Below are 17,975 nucleotides of genomic sequence, written 5' to 3' on the forward strand. Positions count from 1 at the left end.
AAGGGGTACCCAACAGTGGCAGAAAATTATGAGTAAGAAGGAGGACCCAAATCATGTTTTTTTTGATCCTCCTCCAAGAAGTTCCCCTGCCCCGCTCCCAGCACTTGCATAACCCATCATTATTCCTAAGGGGAAGGTCAACCTTCCTCAGGCCCCCACACTGGGGCTCCCCAGAATGGGGTGTGTCTGCTCCTGCTGGCCTGTAGCCAGGCTGCCTGTCAGGGACAGGTCAGACTAGTCTGGCTGGTACAGATGGATGAGGTTTTGCAGCTTCTGGTGCTCAGGTCCCCAGGGAGCACAGCTGCTGAGTCCAGTGCCAGGCCTCCACCAGCCACATCCTACTGCCTGCCCTCACCCCACCCGGGGTGGGTCACTTCACCCTCAGGGCCAGGCCCCAGCTCAGTGTGGGTGAATAGGAAGGACAGAGCCCTCACCCATCCCAGGAGATTGCCTTGCTGCTAATCCCCACCCCCCAGGCCACAGCTGGAGAGGAATGGGTTAATCATAAAGGGGACAGCTTCCCCACCCCCACCCCCCACCCCACCCCAAAAGGGAAAACTGCTCCATCTGCCTGGCCAGCCTCTCTCAGCTGGCCTCCTGCCTCCAAGATGACTGGCATGGAACAAGCCAAATGTGGTGTGTCGCCCACTGCCACTCCCACCTCAGGGGCCTGTGTGTCCACACTGCCCTGCAGGGCCTATCTCCCCCTTTTCTCCCTACTGCCTCCAGAGGGAGTACTCATGCTCCCCATCCCACAAACAGCAGACCACATTGTTAAAAATACAGCCTCTTTACTGGTACCTGTTAAGTTCAGATACAAGGTGTTTCCACAAGCATACAGCCTGGTGAGGCTTCCTGGGCAAAGGGGTAGGGGAGGAGGTGATGGGGCAGGCCCAGAGCCTGGGCTTCTTGGCACAGATACAGAGAAAAATGAATAAATTATAGTTCTAATACTTAGGGAGAATATAGAAATTATGATGCAAAATTCAACATGAGCGAAGGCCATAAAAACCCTAAGGAGCCACCCCTCACCTGGCCAAGTGGCTTCAGGGTATGGGCAAGTGGCTCAGACTGGAGTGTAGTACCCAGAAAGTCCTGAGATAGTAGTCAGGGGCATGCTGTGTGTCCTGAGGCAAGCCCCTTGTCCTCTCTGGGCCTCCTGCTTTCCCCTCCAACATCAATGGAGCTGGAATAAAGGCCTTTAGGAAGGCAGGCTGGGCAGAGCACAGAAAGCAGAGGGCCTGTGCAGGACAGGAGAGGGTTTTGGTCACAGATGGTCAGCTCAGCCCCTTCCCTGGTCCAGGCTGTCCCTGGCCAGTCCTGCCTGCTCAGCCATCCAGGAACCAAGCTGCTGACAGAGCCCATCATCGGGCTCAAATCCACACTTGGTTTACACCAAAGCCTAGGGCACCCAGGACTCAGCCTGCAGGGCCAGGCATGGGTTGCAGGTCTATGATGCAAAAGGGACTCACAGGGTCTGAACCCCATACTGATCCCAGTTGACCCACCAGCCAGAGGAGAGGCCAACACTGCTTCCATCTCCAAATAAATTACAGAAATAAATTACAGTCTTCACAGTCCAGAAGATTTGGCCACCCATCGATGGGTCTAGGGCTCAGGGCAGCTGGAGAAGCCCCAAGTGGCCAATTCTAGCCCTGTCTTACTGTCTTTGGGTGAAGAAACATCATACAAAGACAAAAAGGGGTCTGTAAAGCTCCAGGGGAGCCAGTTCGTCTCCTCTTCCTGGCACGCATTCTGGCAATTGGAAGAGTACTGTGTGGGTGGGCGGCGGGAGCAGGGTGGCCGGAAAGGGATGTCCCTATTCACACCCTGCTCCTCAACACAGAGTTAAAAAAATAAATAAATAAATCCAGAGTGTTGCACAAAAACCAGGAGTGTCCACAGACCATTACATATAGGCCCTTGGGAACCCCCAAGTTACAAAAAAGCAGCAGCAGGGCTCTGAGGGCCAGGAAAAGACCTCCGCATCCTTACACAGGCACTGGCTCCATCAGAGATGCCGGAGCAGTGTCCTCAAACAATTGGTTGTCAATAAAGGGAGTGAGGGCCTCCTCAGCTGGCTCAGAAAAGCCCATGATGGACTCCAGGAAACAAGTGCCTGTGTCTCTGGGTGGAGAGAAGCCAGGCAAGGGGAAAAATGGTGCCTCAAGGGTGTCCAGGCCATCAGACACCTTCCGGGAGGTATAGAGGGGTCCCAGACTATAGTCTGGCAGGGCCTGGAGCAGCTCAAAGGAGTCGCAGGAAGACAAGCTCAGGTCCACCGAGCTGCTCTGGCCAACATCCACACTGGCCGGCCCTGAGGTCCCAGGGAGGCTAGCTTCTTTTGACCCTTCAGGGCCACTGTTCAGGAAACAGCTGGCATCCAGGTTGGCATTTTCATCCAGGACGCTCAATGTGAGGCTAGAGCTGGAATAGCTGTTGGTCCAGCTGGCCAGGCCACCAGGGTCACAGGTACCAAAGATGTCAGCTGGGTGGAAGCAGCTGAGGTTGTCCAGGCTTTCCATGCCTCCTTCCTTCTCTTCTTCCTCCTCCTCCTCCTCCCTGCCAAGGTCAGAGTCACTGAAACTCAGGATCTGCACTAGGTTGTCATCATCCACACCAAGCTGGAAGGCCAGGCCAGGCAGAGCTGAGTGGGCAGGGCCACTAGGGGCCTCACTGGTGCCTGACACTGGGGAGGATGCTATGGAGGAATCAGTCATGTCACTGTTGCAGCTGTTGTCACCCAGTTCGCTGCTCATGGGGGGCTTGGCCAGTGGAAACACGGGGGCCAGGGCCTGCTCGCCAGGGCTGGGGGTGCTGACCTGGGCAGGGGCCTCCAACTGTACAAGGCCCTCGGCTCCCTGCTCCAGCTGTAGGCGGGTGAGTGTATGGATGAAGTGGGTCTGAACTCGTGCCTGATTAAATTCCACCCGGCCCTTGGGGTTCTCACAACCCTCCTTGCAGCAGCCACAGGGGAATGCTGTGTGGTCCATCTGCAGAGAAGGAGAGATACAAGTAAGGATTCTGCAGAGCCCAGAGAAGCGCCAAGGTTCAGGCTACTGACACAACCCCCTCCCAGCCTAGTCCAGCCCCCATACCTGGCACTTGATGCCTGCCAGGCTGCAGCTGCAGGTCTCAGGGTCACAGACCTTGTCGCAGCGACAGCCACAGTCCTCCCGGGATCGGCGAAGAGCCTGCAGCTCCCGCTTCTCCTCGCGATCAATCCTCCGCACGCCTGCGGCCCGCAGCAGGGCCCGCCGGCGCCTGGCTGGGTAGGGCTGGAGGAAGGTCCCTTCTTCCAACTGGCCACTTGCGATGGCCACTGCCAAGTCCTCCTCCACAGACACATCATCAATGGCATCCACTGTGAGCGGCGGACCTGCCTCTGCCTCGGGTCCCCCGGCTGCTGAGAGCTGCACCCATGAGAGAGAGGAGGGTCATGAGGCTCACGCATGGGCACTCGGTTCCCATAACCATCAGACACTCAATCAGCATTCTCCAAGTGTTTCCTCTGTGCTGGGCACTGTGGACACAACAGTGAACACAACAGCCAAGGACACTGCTCTCAGGGCATGTGCAAACAGCTCTTCTGTTCATGTCAATCTCCAGTTGACAGACAAACTCCTACCCCTAGCCAGGCAGATACAGACCCTCAATGTCACATCAACACCACACCCCTCCCCCCAATACAGCAATCAGGTACCATGCCCGCAGCCCTTGTAGCAAACACGATGCTGCTGCTCTGCCACAGATAATCCAGGCAACAAACCCCAATCTAGTCAATCACTGGACCCCATGGGCCTGGTTCCCCAAATATACAGTGAGCAACTTGGCACCCAACCTTGTTAACTCTCCCTGAGGCCACCCCTCCCTGAAAGGCTAGGACCCCAGAAGCTGACTGAGGACAGGACACAGAGAGGGGTCCCTACCTTCCATCTGATCATCTCCAGCTTTTCCTCCTTCAAGCGGAGGCGGAGCTTCTCTCGCCGTGCCAGGGCCTGCTCCTGTGCGAACTCAGCCAAGGAGAAGTGGCGGCAGGCACTGTGGCGAGGGGCCATGCCCAGCGTGCAGCCACCACAGCTGGGCACGCTGGTGAAGCCCTGGCACCGAGGGAAGTAGAAGACAGTGATGCCGTCAAAGGCAACGCGGCCTGGGCGTGCCCGAGGAGCCCGCTTCAAGATGGACAGGGCTGGAAGACAGGTAGGGAAGGGGCGGGGATTAGTTCTCTGTGAGGCACAACATAATCTCCTAGAAGAGCATCCTGAATCTCTTCTTACATACACACTGTCCCACACTGGGAAAAAAAAAAGATCAGAATTTAGGACCCAGCACTAGGAGCTCTGGTAGCGTAGTGCCTAAGGCACTTGACTGGTAACCAGGAAGTTGGTGGTTCAAACCCACCAGCCACTCCTCAGAAGGAAGACTGGGCAATCTACTTCTCTAGTGATACTGCTTTGGAAACCCAAGGAGGGGCTGCTATGAGTCGGAGATGACTCGACAGCACATAATAACAACAACATCATGACTGGCACTGGTGTTGATAAAACTGAACACAACACTCACGTCCATATTGGCTTACTGTTTACCAGTTCAATCAAGAATGTTTGTAAGATTAAGCATCTTTCTTTATTAGCTATTTATAGGTCTCTTTTACATAGTTTTTTTAAATTGATTTATAGAAGCTCTTTATATATGATCTTTTGTACCCAACTACCTGAGTGAATTCTCTTATAAAAGTGTTTCTGCTTGCATGTGGGCTGAGCATTTACATCAGGTAGATATACTACTTGGAGCGATCAATCATGGGAGAACAGAAGGGCAGTGTCTACACAGGGAGACAGCTCAGGGAGCGGGGAGTGTGTGGGAGGGAAGGACACAGGGAAGAAATAATTATGGTGAAGAAGTGGGAAGAAAGCTGTTACACTTTGGGGAATTGCAGTCAATGTCATGAGACAAAATGTGTATGAACTGTTGTATGGAAAATGAATTTTCTCTGTAAACTTTCACCCAAATCACAGTAAAAATTAAAGAAACAAAATAAGTGTTTCTGCTTATTTTCTTGCATTTATTAGCTAGGCAACCATCTGCAAATAATGGCAATTTAGCCTGCCTCAATCCGGTACATATAATTCTTATGTCTCTACTAACTGAGTTGGCTAGCACTTTCAAAGCAATGTTAACTAGCAGTGGTGACAGCATCCTGGTCTTGTTCCTGACCTAGTGGGAATGCTTCCAGTATTTCCTCAATCATAATGTCAGTTTTGGGGTTAAGACATGTTTTCAAAAAGTCATCAGGTAGAATTTACTTAACCTGTCTCTCCAAGGGTTTTATCTAGAAAGAATAGTACATTTTATCAAATATCCTTTTTGCATTATAGCAGCTCTCATCATTTTTCCTCGTCTGCAACAGTCACTTGGTAACTGATAACTGATTTCCTACTATCCCGGTATGTCCAAAATAAACTGATAGTAGTAGTTCAGTTAAAGTATTACATGCTAATCTACGTGTTCAACTCTATGTGCTAAGGCTGCATTTATGACTTTTGTATCTGTATTTTTAAACTAGAATGGCTACAGTTTTTATGTTGGCTTGTTTTAGGGCATGCATTCAACAGATGCAAAAATTGGCTCTTGGGGAGCAAAAAAAAATCATGTTTGTTTTAACATGTGAAGTACAGATATACATACAGTACATAAATACACAGCATATCTGTGTTAAATGTTTATCAGAGTGATTAGGAAAAGTGTCTAAGTGTCTAAGTTTCTAAGTGTCAGAAAGGGATGATAATGAAACACAAGGTTGAGAAATACTGCTCTAGGGTATTCTTGTCAGTTTGAAATCAGAATTATGCAAGATGGAAAATAACTGAGAGAAAACCCTTTTTTCACTCTTTGTAGAGAAAGTTGAATAGCACTTTGACTAGAGAGAGACTGGCTTGATAGGCCCAAGGCAGGGAATATGGGGTGTGGAATTCCAGCAGTTAGGTTTGTAGGAGTGTAGGGAGCAGGCTAGAGAAACGAAACTGGAATAGAAGGGAGGAGCCAGGGTGGGAGGACCCTTCAGGGACACTCTAAGGAGCTCCATTCTGTGTGTCATTACTTCCAAGCAGGGAGTTCCAAGGTTAAAAGTGAATCATGCTGGGCCCCAAGAGCTCCGGACAGAGAGCATTTCTGAGTGACTGCTGTATTCTAGGAAGTGCAGAGGCGGGAGGCAAGCACAGGAGCTACAGCTCTGGGGTCAGGACACCCAGGAGCTGGAATGCCTTGATCAAGGGCCTCCCAACTCCATCTCTCAGGTGGGGTGTGTGGTAGGGTCCCCGTAATAGGCCATGGCAAGGAAGACTCACGAGTGAAATTCTGAGAGTCACGGAAGTCACGGTGAGGCAGGGGTATCTGATCCCAGGGGCATTCCTCATCTGAGTCCCAGGCGGGGGAGGCTGAAGAGCTTGGGGAGCAGGAGCGAGAGTGGCATCCAGAAGAGGAGGAGGAGGAGGAGTCTTCATCCAGCTGGTCAAATTTCCTCTTCAGCAGCCCGGTCATGGTGGCACAAGGGTGCTCTAGGGTCTGGGGACAGGCAGCCTGGAATGGGGAACAAGAAAGCTCTAAGCGGCAAGCCAGCAGCAGCAGCAGGCATGGGATGAGGGCAGAAGGTGGGCTCTCAGCCATCTTCATTTATCCATGTTACCCTCCAAGGTCACCCACACCCTCCTCTAGCCCTTCAGCACCCACTTGTCATGGGTATGGCCTCTAGGACACTTCTTTGCCCAAGACACAGCATTGCCCTTCCTCCAAACTCAAGTCCTGGTATTTCCAAAGCACTGCCACCTCTGCTCAAAATTCTACGCAGGAACCCACCAGGCACCTTCCCCACTCTCTCCTATAACCCACCTGCACACACACACAACACACACGCTAACAGGCACGGCCAGCAAAGGCAGGAAACAGACAGACAGATGGGCTGACAGACCTCTGCCTGGCCTCCCTTGTTCCCCAACAGGAATCCTGGGGGCTGACTCACCGGCTGGGTGATTCACACCCGCTCGCATCTGTGTGCATTTGTGTGTGTGTGTGTGAGTGTGGCTGTCTGCGCGCCTACGGTCTGCACAGCCTCACAGTCTCTGCTTCCTCCTCCCTTACTCCTGAACACCCACACAGACACACTGCCATGCACACACAGACCCACAGGCGCTCACACCAGGCCAGGCTGACCGGGGCACCCTGGGAACGATGCTGGCTTTGATGCTGACCCTGGGCCTGAGCCCGATTCCCAGAGTCAGGACTTTCCCAAGTTCTTCCTCTGCTGGCTAGCATGGTGCTTCTCAGACTTTCCTTCAGAAATCCCCACCTCACAGGAGAGAAGTCCCCTGCCTCCAGGCATGCTATGTGACCCTGAGCCACTCCAGCTCTGCGTTTCTTTCAAGTCCTCTCTTTGATCTTAAAAATTCACACACATTCTGCCTTCTCCTCCAATATCTGACCCTGTTTGCTGGAATTAACCTCCTATGGAAAAATTATTTTTTTCCCCTTAAAACAAAAAATCTTCCAGAGAAACTAATCATCTAAGACAATGTCCCACACCAATCTTGGTTGTAGCTTGGGAACCTGGAGCCCCAGAACACAATACCGTACCATCCTTGTGAGGGTCTCAGGCCTGAGGAAGTATAGCCAGTTAGGGGGCTCCCACAGCCTGGCAGCCTCATTTGTGTGGAGGGGACTTGGGGCTCCTTCTCCTAAATGCCACAATAAATAACAGCCCCTTGGCAGTGCTTGGAGGAGGGACATAGCCAAGGGATTCACTGCCATGGTCTTGAGTACAACTACCTTGTCTGTTGCGCTGTCCTGCCACACAAAGGGACAGGCCCCTGGGAGGTCACCAGGAAGAAGGGGAAACAAGCAGAGAGAGGCCCCAGGGCTGGGGAGCCCTTCCCCCATCAAGGCCATCACAGGAAATGACAGAGTACAGGAAAAACCAACCAGAAGGCTGTCTTGGCCTCCCCCTGCTCAGGTACCTCTTCCAAACACCCCTTTCCTTAGCCCCCCAAGAAGTCCCCAACCTGGATCCTAGAGGTGTGCTGTCAATCGACTGCAGCCTTCCTCCAGGCCAGCATGAGCAGCGAGAGAAGCTCCCCCTCCCTTGCCAAACCCCCACCCAGGGCCTAGGGGAATAGGACACACAGGTGCTTCCGGGGGCTTCTCAGTGGGTTGTTTCTCAGTCTTGACATGCCCCCCCACCAGGGTCAAACCACAAACAAAAACAACCCAGCTCCCAGCTGACCTACAGGCTCTCCCAGGAGATGGGAACTCAGGACCCAAATGGGGTGTAGGTGCATACGTACACATACACACACGTGTGTGTGCAGACAGGCTAAAGACACTCAGACATAAACACACAGGGACAAACAATGTCTATGCAAGCTGTCCCTTACCATATGCTGGCTGGAAGACCCCAGCCTTTCCCACGCTCCAGATGCTATCTACAGGGTGCTGAATGCTGAACAACCCCCCCCCCCCCCCCCGCCGCCCAAGATCCCTAGAACCAAATGCCTACGCAGTATTCTGCACCTGGTTGTCCCCTAGAAACAGAAAATTCCACAGGCCCCAAATCGAACCCATCATCTCCATTCCCCACCCCCCATGCCATCTGTCCCTCTTCCTGTGTTCCCTATCTTAGTAACAGCACCACCACCCACCCAGTTACTCAAGCCAGAAACCTGCAGTCATCCTCAACCCCTTCCTCCCTCTCCTTCCATCTGCATTCAGCCATCCAGTGCCTGAAGTACACATTATTAGCTAATTCAATCCACACAAGCCAGGCACAGCTCAGGAAATATCATGGACACCACACAACATAGTGCTAAGAATGCTGGCTCCAGTGCACTGCCTGAGTTTGATCCCTGGTTTGGCTCCTAATCAGCTGGGTGATCCTGGGCAAGTTACTTAACCTCTCTGTATCTCCAGTTCTTTGTCTTAAAACCTCACAGGGTCGGGAAGTTTACATAAGTCAATGTATGTAAAGTTTCAGGATAGCAGTAAGCGCTCAGCGAATGTTAGTGTGATTCTACATTGTATAAATAAAAAGAAAAAAAAAAAAAGAATGAGCTCCTGGATACAGACAGCACGAATGGCCCTCACAGATACCACTTTGAGTGAAAGCAGCTAGACACAAGAATATATTTGAACAAAGTTCATCAAAAGGCAAAATCAACTGGTGATCATACAAGTCAGAACAGTGTCACCCAGGACATGGAGAGGCATACACTGGGGAGAGTCATGAGAGAATCTTCCAGGGACTCGAAATGTTCTATATTAACCTGGGTGGTATTTATATGGATGTATAAAATTGTAAAAATTCATCTAGCTATACACTTAAGATTAGCATACTTCATGCATTTTATGTATGTCACCTTCAATTTGCAAAGTTTATTACCCTTATCATGCTTCTGTCCCTGATACTACTATGTTCTCTGCCCCGTCCCTGCCCTCTCCCCTAAGCCAGTTTTCACCCTGCAGCCAGAATATTATTAAACTACTATCTGCCACCTCTGGGAGCTCTGGTAGCATAGTGCCTAAGGCACTTGACTGCTAACCAGAAGGCTGGCGGTTCAAATCCACCAGCCACTCCTCAGAAGGAAGATGGGGCAATCTACTTCCGTAGTGATACTGCCTCGGAAACCCAAGGAGGGGTCGCTATGAGTCAGGTCCGACTCGATGGCACGTAACAACAACAACAACACCTGCCACCTCTAGGCATAGAACCACTCCATAATTCTTCACTGCTATTAGGATTAAGTTCAGAATTCTGCAAGAGGCTGAAGCAGGCCTGGCCCCTGCCTCATCATGTAAGACTTCTCCACCCCTCCCTTATCCTATAGTCTAGCTGAGCTTACAAGGAGCTCTGGTGGGTAGTGCCTAGGGCATTTAACTGCTAACCAGAAGGCTGGCAGTTCAATCCCACCAGCCACTCTGTGGAAGGAAGACACGACAAACTACTTCTATAAAAACTACTTCTATAAAAATTAACTTCCTCGGAAACCCAATGGGGGTCACTATGAGTCGAAATCAACTTGATGGCAGTGGGTTGCTTTTTTTTTTTAGCTGAGCTTACTTTCTCATAACTTCCACTCACCTCCTGGCTTTTCCACAACCTTTTTCCTACGCCTAGTATATCCCACAGTGGCTAAGGCACTTGACTGCTAAGCAGAAGGCTGGTGGTTCAAACCCACCAGCCACTCCTCGGAAGGAAGATGGGGCAATCTACTTCCGTAGTGATACTGCCTCGGAAACCCAAGGAGGGGTTGCTATGAGTCGGGTGCGACTCAACGGCACATAACAACAACAACAAGTATATCCTAGCCTCATCCCTCACAAAAACAAACCTCTACTGGCCCTTCAAGTAGCCCTGGGGGTGCAGTAGTTAAAAGCTCTCAGCTGCTAACCTTTGATAGGTCAGCAGTTCGAACCCACATAGTTTGTTTCTGTAATGATTACAGCCTCGAAAAGACTCTGGGGCAGTTATATAGGGTCACTATGAGTAACAATTGACTTGATTACAACAGGGTTTTTTTGTTTGTTTGTTTACTGGTCCTTCAGAAGTCATCTGCAAGAGGACCTCTCTGCAGGGCACCCTCCTCCCCCACTAGATGCCACTCTGACCTCCCACTGGGTCCTGGGATTCTCCCATCACAGCCCTATCACACCATACTACAAATGCTTCATGACAGTCTCCCTCTGGCCAGGCTCCCAGCACCTCTGTTTGGCCCTCACTATGTCCAGTTGTGCCCAGCACCCAGGCCAGAGTCTGGCATAAAGAAGGCACTCAATGAACCTCAGAGGAGGGTGGCAAGTATCATGTATCAACACAGAGACAACATGAAGTCTCTGGGAATGACTGGACACTGTGAACTTCTCCTGCTCTGGTTCCAGTTAATTCGAGGAGGGGGCCATATGCTCATCCCTCAGTCTGTGCCAGAGGGTTTGAACATGAGTGGTGCTAGAAAGGGGTGGCTCTAAGAGTGGGAGAGGCAAGTTCAGGCTATTAAGTGCCAATGTCAGCGTCTCAGGAGGCTTCTGGTTCTCCCAAGAGAAGTCAAGGAAGTAGGTTCAAGCCAGATACCGTAAGTGTGCCTTTGAGATGTCAAAAAACTGGGAACTTAAGGTAAGGAGGTTAAAACTTCCAAGGCTGCAGACAAGGAAACAGAGACACAAGGAAGCTTCTAGCAGGTTCTAGTGGTAAATTCCTAGCAGGATCTGCAGACCTCAAATTAAATGAGAAATTATATCCTGCCTGATACTTCTTGGGAGATGGGGAAAGAAGAGAACCTGGATTTCGTGTTCTTCTGTTCCACCTGGGAATCCGGAGGCAGAGGCAGGGGATGGGACAAAAAGACTGAACCAGAGACAAGGAGAGGCCAACTCAGAAACAGGAATGAAAGATAGTGAAAACAGTCCAAGAAAAGTGTCAGACAGTGAGTCAGAGGGCGGGGGAGGGGCGCTCAGCAGCTACCCAGGAATCAAGATCCTGACCAAGGCACTGTTCCCAGGGTGAGCACAGGCCCCTCCTGGGGTCCTGGAGGAAGGAAAAGTAATTCCCAGGAGCTGGTTCAGGCAGAAATGCTACACCCCAAAGAAGCAAGAGCCCAGAGACAGGCCCTGAATCAAAGAGAATCAGGCTTCTTCCGGGATCTCACCAGGCCCTGAGAATCAGGCCCCCTTCCTGCCACCATACACAGAGGCTGACAACCCAGGACAAAGGGGGTTGACTCCAACATCCACTACTTGCCACAACTACCTACACACTCAGGCTGAGCTATGTGAATTCAGGGACGGCAACCTCACCCCTGTACACCAAGCACTCAGGTCCCCACTGATGGCTGTTTGGTGGGGCAGGCTTTCTCCAGGCCTCTGAAAAGCCACACCAACTCCTGTGCCCACATCCTGGCAATGCCCCAGCCCCCAGCTAGGGCTGGAGATGAGCAGAGGGGTGCCTTCAGCTGCCTCCATCCATGTCCAGGAATCTCAAGAATCTGTCCTTTAACCTGAGAGCCTCTTCTGTCCAGGGGCAATCCCCTATACCTGGGGTCACATGACCCCAAGCCCTCAGGAACCACTTCCTAGGAGAATGGGAGGGCATACCTGGGCACTTCTGGCCCCATCTGGGACTGGATGGAAAAATGGCCTGGGCTGCCCAGAGAGGGAAGACAGGAAGCTTTGGCATACCCCTCCCCCACACATCCCACTGAAAGTGATAGGGGGGGAACAGTTCCTCTGCCTTGGCCTCCAGGGCCTGGCACTGGGTAAGTGCCAAATGTTTGCTGGCTACATAAGGCACTAGCTCCTGCAGAAGGGAAATTGCACCTAACAATGACTGCTTCCTCCATTTATGGAGGCCTCCTTTGCTCCCTCTCATTCATTCATCCAGTCAATAAAACATTTATTGAGCTCCCATGATGTGCCACGCACAGTGCCAGGCATTTGGGCACACAGGGAGTAATACATACACAATTGCTCTCCTCTTGAAACTGTAAGTTTAGTACAGAGGGGTGCAAAGTTACAAACAATATTAGGTGCTGGGACCGGCTGGGAGGGGAGTGCTGGGGTGAAGGCAATCTCTCTAAAGGAAGGACATAGAAAGAGCTCCAGACAGCAGGCACAGCAGGTGTGAGGGACTTGAGGAGGGAGTGGTGAGAGAGGGAAGGGACTGCCTGAGACAAGGCTGAGGAAGCCACGGTAGGCTTTAGCCAGAGGGCACTGGAAGCCACAAAAGGGTTTCTGTAGGTGTGACAATACTAGATTTGCATTTTTAAAAGATTGCTCAGCACTAGGACTGGAGGGGGTGTGACAGGTTAGACAGTGCTGCCAGGTCCAGGTGAGAGATAACAAGACAAAGGCACAGAAGAAAGGGGAGTGGACTTAGTGACTGCTGGATGTGGAGACTAAAGAGGGTAGATGCCAAAGTTTAGGGTTGGGGAAGAGGTGGTGAATTAGGGAGACTGTGAGGCATCTGAGTGGAGGTGTTGGGTGGGCAGTATAGCTAAGGAGGGACCCTCTTGTGTCAGGAGTGTAGGCTATGGCTGTGTGTAATAGCGCCGGAAATTGAGAGTGACTAAGTGTGTGACTGTTGCCGTGGTGTAGGCATCTCAACAGTGTCGTGCGCCTATGAAAAAGCCTCCGGGGAGGAGAAACTGAGGACCATGAGGAAATGCTGCGGAGTGGAGTAGAAGCGCGTAGGAGAGCGCCTACGTGTGCCCGCGGGTAGCCTGTGTTGCTGCGCCCGTGACTCACAGCAGTGGCTTCTGCGTGTGACAGTGAGTGACAAACAGGTGAGCGTACGACACAATCCCTCCTCCCTCCCTCTGGGGTCCGTGACTCACGGCGCCTCACTCCAGGCTCATCCCTTCACTCCCTCTCTGACCCCCCCCCCGCCCGCCAGTGCGCCCGGGCACACGCCACAGCCCAGGCACCCGCCCTCAGGGGGAGCCCAAGGAGGAAGACGACAAATGTCACCTGCTTCGGCCACGCGAGGAACTTCTGAAAAGTTCTCAGGCAACTGGGTCAAAAGGAAACTCACCCGCGGACGCGCGCACCCCATCACCCCGCCACCCGCGCGCCACCCCGCCTCAGCCGCCACCCGCACAGAGCTCCGGGCGCCGTAACTTCTCCCGGTAACCGCGATCGCGCGGGAAAGGGGAGCGGAAAACCTGCGACTCCCACCTCTCGGGCTCCCAGCCTCACACTCCGGCCGCTGCGTACTGTCTGGGGCCAGGCTGGACTATTCATGGGGGTGGGGTGCCGCGGAGCGCCCCCACTCTGGCGTCCGCTCCGGGTGGCAGGGGACAAATGGTAGGGGCTGCAGGAGCAGCCCCCTCTAGTGAGGATCGCCCACTCCCAAAGTCCCGGCCAGCCGGGCTCGGGGCCCCTCAGCGCTTACCTGTGATTCCGCCGCTCGCCAAGGGCACTGAAGCGATCCGCGTCCTGTTCAGGGACGCCCCCCGGCGCCGCGATCCCTAGAGCGCTCGGCCGCACGACCGTCGCTCAAGCTGCCCCTCTCTCCGCGTCCAGCAGCGGCGGCGGCGGCGGGAGACTGGCTGCGCCGGGTCCCGCCTGCTGCCCCGCCCTCCTCGTCAGTGGAAAACTCCGGGGCTCACTGCGCTGACGCACTCCGGGCCTCCCGCCAGGCAGCCGACGGCCCCGCCCCGGAGGCGCTGCCTCCTCCCCCGCCCGGAGCCTGGCGCTGCGGCTGCAGGACCTCCCTGCGGACTCTGACCCAGCAAAGGCGCCTCCGGCCCAGCTCCGGCCCCAGCCCCTCCCAGCCCTGTCCCCACCCGCATGGTTTCGCGGAATTGCGGACCCTCTAAGCCGGCAGAACTGAATCGTAGGGATCCCGTCTTGCCCCACCTCCCCAGTTTACAGATGGGTAGACTGAGTCTTGAAACAGCGCGCAGCGTCATTAAAAGCCACACAGAGAGAGTGGCAGAGCTGAGGCCTCCAACAGGTTCCTCACCCCCACCCACCCGAGGCGCTTTACTACAGTCCAACCTAAATGTTCCCTCCCCAGCTCCTACCCTACCCCCTGCCAGGTCCCTCTCAAAAGAAATTGACTAGACAAGAACCTAGGGTGCGTGTGGGGGGTGAGGGGAGCTCGCCCTTGCGGCCTGATCTCTGCCTTTGGGCCAGAGATCCTTTTCCGACAGAAGCCCTGAGCCAGGGGTCCTAGGACCCAGGCTTACCCCTGCCCCCATTATCTCTCTCTCTTCAAAAAAAAAAAAAAAAACTTGGTTCCTTCCTGGCCAAACCCTAGCTACTTAAAACGGTCCACTGACTTCTCTGCTCCGCCAAGGCCTTTTACGCGGTGCCAGCCCTGCTCTTGTGCGCAGTGTGTGCATGCCCTGACCACGAGTCTTGGAATCGGGGCCCACCCTCGTCCCTCTTCCTAAGCACTGGTCTGATCCTACCTTTTAAGCATCCCTCGACTTTTCCCACTCAACCTTTGCTCTCAAGCGTTCCTTTTACCAGAAGAGCCTTTCTGTCCTCTCTCTACTTACCAGAGTCCCATCGTTTTTAAGGGATCTGCTTGCACTGCCTCCTCCAGGGAGCCTTCGTGGGAGCCTGACCCTCCCCCTCCCAGTCCTCCCACTGCATTCTGGGTTCTTCTTGGGCAGTCCTAAAAAAATCCTTTTGGTAACTAGCCCAGCCCTCAGGATTCCATTCTACCCCCCTCCAGGTGGGGGTGGGGGTTACCTTCTGTCTTGTCTTGATATCGTTTGGGGTGGATATAAGGGTGAGGGCCCCTCTTCAGCCACTGGGGTGTGTGTGTGTGTGTGTGTGTGTGTAGAGGTCTGCCCAACCTTCACCTTTCCATGGAACAACAATAGGAAAGCAAATTGGGGGAAGATGAAGTCCTCCCGCCCTTCCTGGTGCGGTGTCTGTGTACCTGGGGCCTGCAGAGGGAGGTGTCTGGTTAGTCAGAGCCTAGCTTCCACTGGCTTTCCAGTGCCCACAGCATGAACTCTCAGCTCCACGGGGCATACAAGGCCAGCATAATCTGGCCCCTGCCCACCTTTGCAGCCTTACCTCTCTCTTTTCATTGTTCTGCCCCCTCTCTTTTCCTGCCCTTCCATTTTAGTCTTTACTGTGTGTCTTTTTATTTGTACATGTGCTTGTAACATTGGTACTACTGCATATAGTTTTTAATCTACACAGGACGTATCCTGTTCTGTGTATCATTATGTTTCTTCTAGCCTCAACTCTACACTTGCTTTCTCCCTTGGTGACTGCACTCCAGCCTTATTTGCCATGGTCATTTCTTGGGGTGTGCCCTGTTCCTTCTGGTTCAAAGGTCCCAGGATGCTGATCTCTGGCCTGCACCTGCCTTGGGCCAACTTAGTGGTATGTTTTACTTGTGTGTTTCCCTTTGGGTTGTCTGTCTCCTCTATTAGACTATGAGCAGTGGGATGGCAAGGACTGTGTCTGATTTGATCGCTGCTCTGTCTCCAGCATTGGGTGAGAACTTTCTGAATAAATGAAATATACTTAGTAAATGTATACAGGGATATAGGGGTCAATGAGAGGGCAAGGCTGGAGGTGAGGATAGGAAGGGTATTAGCACACAACTGGTGTTGAAGCTGTGGGTGTGGTGGAGATGGTTTAAGAGGGAATTTAAGGGCTGGTGTCACAGCCAGCCCCCCAGATCACCCATCCACCACCACCCCATTTAGACACTCATCTATGCTGCCAGTTGCAGACTTTGCTGGTCTGAAGAAATCTCCCTTGTATTCATCATCCTTGTCTTCTGCCTCCCTGCATCCAATCCCAGGCCAGGTGGTGCAAATGATTAACATTCTCACTGCTAACCTAAAAGTTGGTGGTTCAAATCCATCCAGAGGAGCAAGGCCTAGAGCTCTACTTCTGGAAAAAAAAGAAAAAAATCCATTGAAAACCCCATGGAAAAGATCCCTGGGTGGCGCAGACGGTCTGTGCTCAACTGCTAACCAAAATGTTGCTGGTTTGAGCTCACCTAGTGGTACTGAGGAAGATCCAGGCCCAACAATCTACTTCCATGAAGATTACAGCCAACCCTATTCCATAGCCAATGGAGTCTCTCCAAATGCTTTAAAACCCTGTGGAGCACAGTTCTACTCTGACACACATGGATTGCCATGAGTTAGAATCAACTGAACGGTAATTGGTTTTTTGGTTTTATGATACCTAGAGGGGAGTTCGAATGTTTTAGGTTCTGTGTCTCTGGGCTTCAATTTTTCAATCTTTAAGACAGAGATATTTGACCAGAGAACCCCGCCAACTTCAACATGTCTTGACTTAGTTTCTAGAAGATGCTTCCTGCTGATCAAGGAACTGGACAAATTTGGATGCTAGTTATCAAGGGTCTTTCAGGCTGCCTTGGTGTGTATCCTGTTGAGCTGTGTGTGGGGAAAACCAGACAGGACACAGACCAGTGGCAGCAAGTTGGGAAGAGTTAGTAGTAGAGAGGGACTCAAAGCAGGGAGCCAATGGTTGGTGGGCATGGGGGACAGAAATACAAGGAGAAAATAAGGGAAAGATTTAAAAGGATCAATTAAATGATGTGTTTTCTCCAGGAAAGCATCTCCCTGGGCTGGGCTGGGCTCACCAGATGTTCCCCAGATGTTGCTGGTGATGAGAAACATCTCCCTCTGGGATCCCAGCTAAGTTCTTCCTGTTCACGGGGAAATGAATGGTCTGTTCCAAGGCAAGGAGGGTGGGTCTGGAGCAGCTTCCATCTGTGACCATGGCACATAGGCAGAAACACACCCACGTGTCCTCTGGGAATTCCTGAGAACTTGGAAGAGTCCTTTGAATTTCTCATACATTCAGCATCCATGGACCACCCATTTTAGGTAAAGAAAAAATTATGACAGTTTTAAATAAAAATTTTTAAATTAAAATTAATAATGCATTCCTATCAGAAAAGCTAAAGATGAAAGAATTGACAGTAGCCAAATATGGCAAGATTGAGAATCAGTCAGATTTGTTATATACATTGTTGGTAGGCATGTAAATTGGTGTGATCAGTTAGGAAGATGATTTGGTAATACTGACTAAGGCTAAATAGGTAAACTATGACCCTGTAAATTCTACTTTTCAGTATATACCCAAAAGATACAAAATGCTTATGGCCACCTAATGACATTTATAAGAATGTGTATAGCAGCGTTACTCATAATAGCCTAAAACTGGAAACAACCCAGGTGTCTACCAACATATGAATGGAAACAAACTGATTTATTATATAATGGAATATTACACAGTGATGAAGAAGAACAAATCTCACACAACAACTTGGATAAATCACAAAAATATTATGTTGAATAAAAGAAGCCAGATACAAAAGAGGAGTAACTATGACCCCATTTATGTGAAGTGAAAAACAGAACTAAAACACAGGGGTGACAGTGTTGATTGAGAAGGGGCCAAAAATAACCTCTGGATGTTAGAATATA

At 51.7% G+C, this 17,975-nt stretch overlaps 1 protein-coding gene across 1 annotated transcript; it reads right to left on the reverse strand.

Annotated features, from left to right (window-relative positions):
• Positions 1 to 1,991: 1,991 nt before the first annotated feature.
• Positions 1,992 to 6,540, reverse strand: CSRNP1 (cysteine and serine rich nuclear protein 1). Its single transcript, XM_007945729.1, has 4 exons — positions 6,348 to 6,540; positions 3,930 to 4,189; positions 3,099 to 3,413; positions 1,992 to 2,993 (listed from the first exon to the last, which is right to left on the reverse strand). The coding sequence occupies exons 1-4, from the start codon at positions 6,538 to 6,540 to the stop codon at positions 1,992 to 1,994; spliced, it is 1,770 nt and encodes a 589-aa protein (XP_007943920.1).
• Positions 6,541 to 17,975: the final 11,435 nt, after the last annotated feature.

Source organism: Orycteropus afer, unplaced genomic scaffold (assembly GCF_000298275.1).
Source record: "Orycteropus afer afer isolate SDZICR_OR568_19922 unplaced genomic scaffold, OryAfe1.0 scaffold00142, whole genome shotgun sequence".
NCBI lineage: Eukaryota > Metazoa > Chordata > Mammalia > Tubulidentata > Orycteropodidae > Orycteropus > Orycteropus afer.

Coding starts and splice junctions, on each gene's coding strand:
- CSRNP1 (XM_007945729.1), bottom strand. CDS start 6,540: ATGACCGGGCTGCTGAAGAGGAAATTTGACCAGCTGGATGAAGACTCC. Junction 4,190..6,347: donor TGACTCTCAGAATTTCACTC/GTGAGTCTTCCT, acceptor CCTGTCTTCCAG/CCCTGTCCATCTTGAAGCGG. Junction 2,994..3,098: donor TGGCAGGCATCAAGTGCCAG/GTATGGGGGCTG, acceptor CCTTCTCTGCAG/ATGGACCACACAGCATTCCC.